Raw genomic sequence first — 9,156 nt, forward strand, 5'->3', positions numbered from 1 at the left:
CCACACAAATAATGTCTTCAGATCATTAAGGGAAAAACAACCGCGGCTAATTCATGGTGGTGAGTAGGATAATTCTTCTCATGGGGATTTTTAAGTTTCCTTGAGGCATAGGCAATAACTTTCTCATTTTTCATAAGCACACATCCTATCCCAATTCTCGAGGAATCACAATAAATCACAAAACCATTCGTCCCTTCCGGTACGGTCAATACACTACTAGAAATATGGCCTACGACAAAAGTTAAAGTTATGTTGCTGTAGATAGGAATTCTGTTGCTATAACCCTATTGGGACGGTTTCAGCAGCCCTCTCAACAAATCACGTTGCTAAAGCTCTGTTGCAATGGTCTAGTGCAACAATTTGTAAAATGGTTGCGATAGAAGTTCCTATTGCAACAGTTTATACTTCTAATGTATAACAACAGTTCTAACTCTCTAATGGGATGGTTTTTCAGACGGTTCCTATTAACTAATTGCAACACCTATTTTATCATCACAATGGTTCTTACTTTAAAGTATTGCAACAGTTTTATGACATATTAGGACATTTTGTAACCGTCATATAGTATCTTAAGCAGCATTTATATTAGCATTGTATCACTTCTTACTTTAAAGTAGGGCAATAGTTCTAACCCCTACTGTGGTATTTAACAAACCGTTACTATAGTTTATTATGCAACACTTTTTATACATTAATTGTAACAATTTTTTCTTGTCTATTGCAATGGTTATAGTACCATTGGGACAGTTTTCTTCACTATTGTGTAAATTATATTTGGCTACTGATATATAGAGCTATTCTAGGGCTATTGTAATCTACAGTAAGAGTAATATGAACAAAAGTTATAGGCAATAATACAACTTAAAGCAATATATCATGCACACACACTATATATATATATATATTCAAATTCAATGTAGCATCTAAGGTCAAGTAGTATCCAATAAAGCAAAATACACAATAATTTTTGATTGTTCAAAAGGTTAAACATATGGTTTCAATGTCCAAATAACAAAAGACTTCTAGAACACATGTTATGTGCCAAAGATACCAACTCAATCCTCCGAAGGTGTGCCTTCATTGTTTTCATCCCTTTGTTCACCTTCCCTTCCAACAAATGGTATTAAAATTAATTAGAAAGTGATAATACTTGAAAAGCAACAATGCATTATGACAAAAGTGTGCAGTGGCAAGAAATACGAAAGTAGAAAAAGTCCTTACTAAGGGATAAGAAGGAAGCAGAAACTAAACATTTCTACAAGATTTTAACTATTAGAGAATACGTCTAACTACGTATATACTAAAACTGATAAAAATGACAGAGACTGTCAGGCTTAAGAAATTAGTTTGTCACAAGATTCAGCGACACATCATGAAAGACAACAGCCGAGGAAAAAGTATCAATAGAAATCATAAGAGAAAACTAAAGTAATACACACCCACAAATACATATTTCTGTTAAGCAACAAAATCGGAATAAGATTTTGATGGTCTAATCATCAGGGGTGGTATCAATCTCCATGTGAGATTAATCCCGTCAAAGAGAAGTCTTGATAACGGGTAAACCATGTAAAAATTTATAAGATGTCCTAAAGGATGTTGTGACAAATCTAAGAAAAAAGAGTGCAATCTAAGAAATTTCGGTAGCACCAGGACAAGAGGTTACACATCAAATTATATCCAACAAGAAATTCAGAATCAATTTGAAATTCAAGGATCTAAGTATAAAAAAAACTTTAAATTCATAAATAGTGAGAACTAGTAAAATTGAACTATCAGAAACGTTAAACATGTGAACCTTAAAGGAATATTATTAATCTTAATATCGCGGCTTACTACATAGTATGAGAAACATTTAACATGTGAACCATAACAATATATTATTAATCTCTTAAATACACTACATATGCAGAACCAGAAATAAATCAACACCTATATTATGCTTGTACCTTCTCACAACGAATATGGCAGAAACTATCCATCAAAAGAGGCAGCACAAGATGGTCTGAAGAGTTGGCATAGGCTAAAGAGCATGCTTCAAGAAAATCAATACAAGCAGAAGTGTATAGACTAACACTAGCAGCAACAATATAATTCATTTTTCTAGAGAGTAATCACATTATATTTCATTTGTAGAACTAGTTTGATTTCCAGACGGGCAGACTTTATGCATAGACATGGATTCATCCACTTTCTCTCAACAATAATAAAATTTAAAGATCCACGATTACTGCAATTACAAAAAATATACTTTAAATGAATTTGAGACAAAGATTTAGTGCAAAGAAATTTTAAGAAAAACCTTTATGAAACTTACAGTGTTGCTAGTATGTCTGCACTAATCAATATCCTCCATTTCAGCCTAACAAAATTTATTCAAGGAAACAAAAATCACGGACAAAGAACATGTCTAAAAAGAAATTGCAAGTATGTAATATTTGTACAATGGAGTCTTCATTTGAGTCTTTGTATGAACGTTCAGGGTGTCTTGTTCTTGTAACAAAAATTAGCTCCTTAAGTGATACATTGCTTTCCTTTTTTTTGTCTTTAGTCACATGAAAAAGTGATATTAAAATTCTATTTAAACTAACAAGTTAAGATTTGATAAAGAACCAGAAAACATACCAGATTACTGCGGACTAAAGCAAAACTTATTTTGCCAGTAGTGTGTGGTTTCATCCACTTCTTTTGATTTCTAGATTTGGTTTCATCCATTTTCTGTAAATAAATAAAAAAATGAATCATCTCTAATAACTAACTAAACATATAAACCTCCACCGCAGATAGCATATTCATTAATTAAACAAAGAGAAAAAAATGAAAAATGGTTCGAGTGTTGTTCGCAATAGAGAGGTGAACAGAAGAGAGTAAATTAGAAAATGAAAAAAATAAGGTGCTAGCAACATCAATATCACAATATAAATGGGAGAGAAAGAAGCTCCAACAGCCAAGTCGCAATACAAAAGAGACTGTGATTCTGAAATTAAATTTGCCTTGTGTTTATCACAGCCCCAATATTTTATGAGTTCCTTAAGTTGACATTCTAGAACATAAGGAGGCCTTTTTGCCATTTTGGTATCTTCACTAGCACTTGATTTATAGCATAATTCCTCCGATTCAAATTATGCCATCTCCAAGGATATCCAATTACTTCTAAAGCCCATTTTCTCGCATCTTCAGGTATATCATATTTTTCCTACAATTTGGTTTCATTAGGTTAGTAAAATATTTAAATTAATTTTAATAAATAATTTACATTAGGAACTTTAAACCTGTGTATATGTCCATAAATCATCTTCTGTGTCTATATACCTCCAATCTAATATGTCTAGAGGGAAAAGGGTCGCATTTCTTGCCAAGGAAGCTGCTAAACTCTAAAATAACATCATTGGTTGTACCAAAAGGATTATTGTTGTTGTTCAGTAGGATCATCTTACACTCGTTTCTCATATGTACACTTTGCATTAGTGTTATACCTCTCTTGTTTTTTTGAGTGGAAGGGTCTGAAGCTATAGAAAATATAAGTAATTAGACGTCATAAATAAGTTTAATAAGTTTCTAATCTATATGTACCTTGTTCTTCTGATTGTTCATTTGTTGGATGAGTACTTGTAGAATCCATTTGCAGTTGCTCCTCTGCAATTGGTTGCTCATCTACAATTGATTGCTCTTCTCCACATTGTTCATTGGCTTCAACCTGTGGTGCTACTCGTTGTTGATTAGAAATTGGTTGTTCTTTCTCAATTGAATTTAGCAGATTTGTTTTCTCTAACCGCACAACCTGAAGAGTTTCTTGTGTTTGCAAAAATGTTCGTCTTTGTTGTAACAAGGATGATAATGTCCCAGGTTTAGCGTGTGCCTTTTTTTTTTGGTAGTTTTGTTTTTTCTTGAAGTTCCTTGTTGACTCATGAATATCAAAATCTTTGTAAATTTAAGAGTAGACAAGTTAGAAATATTGGGAAAAAAATTACCAAATCTTAACACAATATTTTTGTTCTTCATGGCAGATTGTTAGTTGGTAATGAACTACCAAATCTTTATCCATTTGTTCATATTTTTGTTCACCTTCTATTCATTTATTAATCAAAGACATATGTAATGAATCTAAATCAGAAACACCGCAGCTTGGCAATACCATTGACACTTCTAGGCAACCTACACTAACAAAGATGGGGGTGTTTATGTTAAAAACAGTAGGACTGCTCAAGTTTCAATTATATTCAAGATCATGTTCAGAAAAATGTTCATAACACAGGTCTCTGAAATAGAATAGGTGTATTAAAGAGTATCAATAAGTCTTAAATATAAAGAAGAGAATGAGAAGAGGACCTGATACTTTGTTGTTCCACAATGAAGTTAAAGTTCCTCGGAGGAATTGCAGAAAAATGTTGAATACTGAAAATATATACGAGAAAAATTTAACAAATGGATGATCTGGAGGTAAAAATGCCCGATGACCCATGTAACACATCTTACGACTATGTTTGAGATATTGAGAGCAAGTACCATAATTACAAGTGGGGCATGTCCATCTCCCCTTGGTGCTCCATCCATAAAGCAATGCTAGTGCTGGAAAATCACTTATTGTCCACATTAAAGCTGCACGTAATGAAAATATTTGGTTAGTTACATCATCATATGTTTCCATTCCCACTTCCCACATTTCATTCAACTCGACAATTAGTGGTTGAAGGTACACATCTATATCCTTTCCCGGACACATTGGACCTGGAATGATCATTGACAACATCATATACTCTGGCATCATGCAAATCCATGGTGATAAATTATATTTCATTAACATAACAGGCCATGTGCTATGAGAAATACTCATGGTTAGGAATGAATTGATACCATACCTTGAAAGACCAAATCTAACATTACGAGGATGATAGGAGAAGTCTGGGTGTAAGGAATCAAAATGCTTCCAAGCTTCTCCATCAACAAGGTGTCTACGATTCCCATTATTGGGAAGTTCTGTAGCATGCCATCTCATAGCTACAGATGTTTCAGAACATATGAATATCCTCTAAAGCCTAGGCTTTAAAGGGTAGTACCTTAAAACATATGTTGGAATTTTAGTGCTCTTATTGGTCAATTCATTATGAAAATTCTTCCATCTTGAAAACCCACACACAGTGCAATAATCTATCTTTTCATTGTCTTTCAAAAACAACACACAATCGTTAGGGCACATATGAATTTTTTCATAATGGAGACCCAAATCATTTATCACCTTTTTTGCCTTGTTTAAATTCTCGGGTATCTAAGAAAATGGAAATGCCTCTTTTAATAACTCTAGTAAGTCTTAAAAGGCAACATTACTCAGTCCGTGGATGCATTTAAACAAGAACAACCAAATGGTAAAACTTAGCTTAGAAAAAGTATTGCATTCTAGATATAACTCTTGTTTTCCTTCCTCCACTAACTTAAAAAATTTCATTGCATCTTCAGATGGTCCCTCTCTCACTCCTTCATTCCTCGGCTCACCTTCTACATTTCTAAAAGTAGCATGATGTAGTCCATCAATGTCATCTTGCATGTTTGATCTTTAATCATCAACGTTTTGTTGTGGTGTTGTAGTATTTGATGAAAATTCTTCTCCATGGAAAATCCAGTTTGTGTATCCACCACGAGCAAATCCAAAAGCAATCAAGTGATTCTCCACCACACTTCGATAATGCCAATAATGATTAAAGCATTTTCTACAAGGGCATAATATTTCATTTCCTTGGGAAGCTCGTTAAATGCTTTATCAAGAAAAGCATTCACTCTATGTTCATATTCATTGGTGGATCATGGGAGATTAATCCAACTTTTATCACTCATATCCATTGGATATCCCTACACGACACAAGTAAAATATCAAACCAAGTATTCAAATTTTACAGTATCAAAACAAACCAATTTCAACCAAGGCTTAGAAATATACTACCTAACTTCGTAACAAGAACCTTAAAGTAGTACCCTATAAAATGTACCCTCCCTGTTTATACAGATCCAACTATGTGACAATGTTTATCTGACTAAGGGTTAAAAACCCAAGTATACTATAATAAGTTGCATGTTAGCAGATAGCAATGGCATGGCAAAACTAATAATCAAGATTAAACTAACAAAAAAAAAGATTGGCAAGCAACAAGCTAACCTGATCGCTCTTACGAGATGTATAAAGCAAAAAGAGGTCATCTAAAATAATCATTGGAAAAAATAGAACATTTGGAATAAGACTTTACCTACGATGAAAATATGAGATTTAATTCTATCCACAAGTTTTACAACAGTTGACTATACTGACCTATAATAGTAACAAACATCAATGCACATCAATAAGTCAATTACAAGATAAAAGAAATCATACTTAAAATAAAAGCTATAAAAAAGATATCTTAAATAAATAGCAAATAGGGCATATGCATCGTATTCATTATATTCTCAACTTATGAATTTTGCTAGTGCAAGTATCAATATAACAAAAAAATTAAGTGATGCTTGTATAAATACAAATTCTTAGCTAAACGAAAAATAAAAGCATATTACACATATCAGATTTTGGAAAAACAAAGTATCATTTGATGACACATTGAAAAAGTGGAGATTTCAATTTGCATCTACATACTACTGTTGTCAATAAGAGACTAGCACATGTTTTCTTAAAGTCTAATATGGCACAAACAATCCAGAAACATGTCTATGGACCAACTGGAATGATAATTTCAGAACTTCAATTAACTCAAGATACTATCGTAATTGTGGGAGCCACAAGTAAATTATCATGTAAAGAAAATTTTGACGTAGTACGAACGATTATGATTTGGGAATAATAAATATAATAAAAAACACTTTCTTACATAGAGGAAAGATGTCAGTCAACAAATTAAATATCAAATCATGTATTCTGTAATTGTATTCATGAACAGGAGGAAATCATTGCAATCTTTTTGTCATATAAGGACAATACAAAGAACTTCTCCTATTATGATGACAACTCAAGTATTTTCCAAAAGATTATAGGCTTTTGGATTTGGTTCTAGCTTACCCAACAAAAATCATAATGAACGTGTTCGATTACATATACTGTCAAGCTTACCAAACTAACGTTGATTTATAGTAACACAATATTGAAGAAGATCAAACTGATGTCGACTTAAAGTAACACAATATTGAAGCTGACAAAACTATAAAAAATAACACTACATTCTTTTACATATTAGAATTAAATGATAAAATAAAATTAGAACACTCATTTCTGGCATTCGACTAATTTTACTGCCACTCTAGCAACAAACGTTTTTGATATAAAAAAAGGATCAACAATACAGCACCTAAAATAGATCTTTCCAATACAAAAAAAAACAATTGTTTCAACTATAGAATAAATATGAGCTATTATCCTAATAATAGAAAATTTTAGTATTGAAAGCAATGTGAATATCTAACTTCTCAAAAAAAGTCCTAACCCATAATTTTCATAATAACCTTCAACAAATTTGAGGTACAAACTTTAAACACAGAAAGATTAAACCAAAGACATAAAATAGAACAAACAACATCTATTTCATAGAAACCAATTCACGCATTTAAAAAACCCTTCAATGGTGTTGAAAAACTTGAAGAGCAGAAGCTCTTTCAACAACCCATGAAAATGTAGAGACAAGGGAAACTTAAAAAGAATAAAATAAATAGAATATCACACCTTTTGGTGATGATTAAGCTCAAGATGAGCACCACAAGTCACCTGTTGAAGCTGTAGGAGATCACGTTTTCGTTACAAAAAAATCTCTTGTTTCTTTTCAGAGATGACCAAGACGAGTTGCAGGAGATGACGTTGTTGATACGAGTTATTGTAACATATAATTTTGAAGGCAACCCACAAAGGTTGACTTCTTTGTTCTTTTTCAGAGATGACCTAGGAGAAACCCTTGATTTTTTCTCCAATGATATAACAAATTCCTCAATTTTGATTTCAAAATGACCACTAGAAGGCAAGGAATATGACGAGTAGAGAGTGTGCTGACCATATCATTAGGAGATGTGTTCGGGAGGATGAAGCCATTGATATTCTCCATGCTTGTCACACTTTACCGGTTGGGGGTTATCATGGTTGTGTACGTACAACTGCTAAAGTTCTTCAAAGTGGTTACTACTGGCTGTCCCTCTACAAAGATGCTCATCAATTTGTTAAGAAGGGCACTCAATGTCAGACACAAGGTGGAGTGTCTAAAACACAAGAGTTGCCTTTCACGTCCATTTTACAAGTCGAGCTATTTGATGTCTGGGAAATAGATTTCATGGGCCCATTTGTGAATTCGTTTGGTAATAAGTACATTTTGGTGGTAATAGATTATGTTTCTAAATGGGTGGAGGCTGTTGCACTACCGAACAATGAAGGGAGAAATGTTGTTCAATTCCTAAAATGATACATCTTTGCTAGATTTGGCACTCCTCTGCCTATTATTAGTGATGGGGGATCCCATTTTTGCAATAAGTTTTTTTTGCATCTGTATTGAGCAAGTATTGAGTGAAACACAAAGTAGCAACTCCATACCATCACCAAACGAGTGGCGAAGTTGAAGTGTCAAATCGGGAGATCAAGACTATCCTGGCCAAGATAGTGAATGCAAATAGGACTGATTGGTCTCGGAAGCTTGATGATGCTCTATGGGCGTATCGTACAGCATACAAAACACCAATTGGTATGTCTCCATATCAGCTAATCTTCAGAAAATCTTGATATTTACCAGTTGAATTGGAACACAAAGCATTATGGGCAATGAAATCTCCAAATCTGGACTAGGCAAAGACTTCAAAAGAAAGAGTAGATCAACTGAATGAGTTGGAAAAATTCATGCTCTGGGCTTATGAAAGTTTAGATCATTACAAGGAAAAAGATGAAGAAGTTGCATAATTCTAGAATCCTTAAGAGGGAGTTCAGAGTAGGAGATTGGGTGTTACTATATAATTCTCGACTCAGACTCTTTCCAGGAAAGCTCAAATCAAAATGGTTAGGTCCATTTAGAGTAACACGGGTGTTCACAATGGTTCCATTGAAGTCGAAGGTAAAGAGGGACTTGCATTCAAAGTGAACGGACAACGCTTGAAGTTGTACTTTTTGCAAATGCCAAAAGATTTTTCTGATTGAGGTGGTGTATCTGG

The 9,156-nt window shown here is 33.4% G+C and overlaps 1 protein-coding gene across 1 annotated transcript; it reads left to right on the top strand.

Annotated features, from left to right (window-relative positions):
- Positions 1-7,994: 7,994 nt before the first annotated feature.
- Positions 7,995-8,420, top strand: LOC125873789 (uncharacterized mitochondrial protein AtMg00750-like). The gene has a single exon (XM_049554642.1). The coding sequence runs from the start codon at positions 7,995-7,997 to the stop codon at positions 8,418-8,420; it is 426 nt and encodes a 141-aa protein (XP_049410599.1).
- The last annotated feature ends 736 nt before the right edge of the window (positions 8,421-9,156 follow it).

This window comes from Solanum stenotomum, chromosome 8 (genome assembly GCF_019186545.1).
Source record: "Solanum stenotomum isolate F172 chromosome 8, ASM1918654v1, whole genome shotgun sequence".
NCBI lineage: Eukaryota > Viridiplantae > Streptophyta > Magnoliopsida > Solanales > Solanaceae > Solanum > Solanum stenotomum.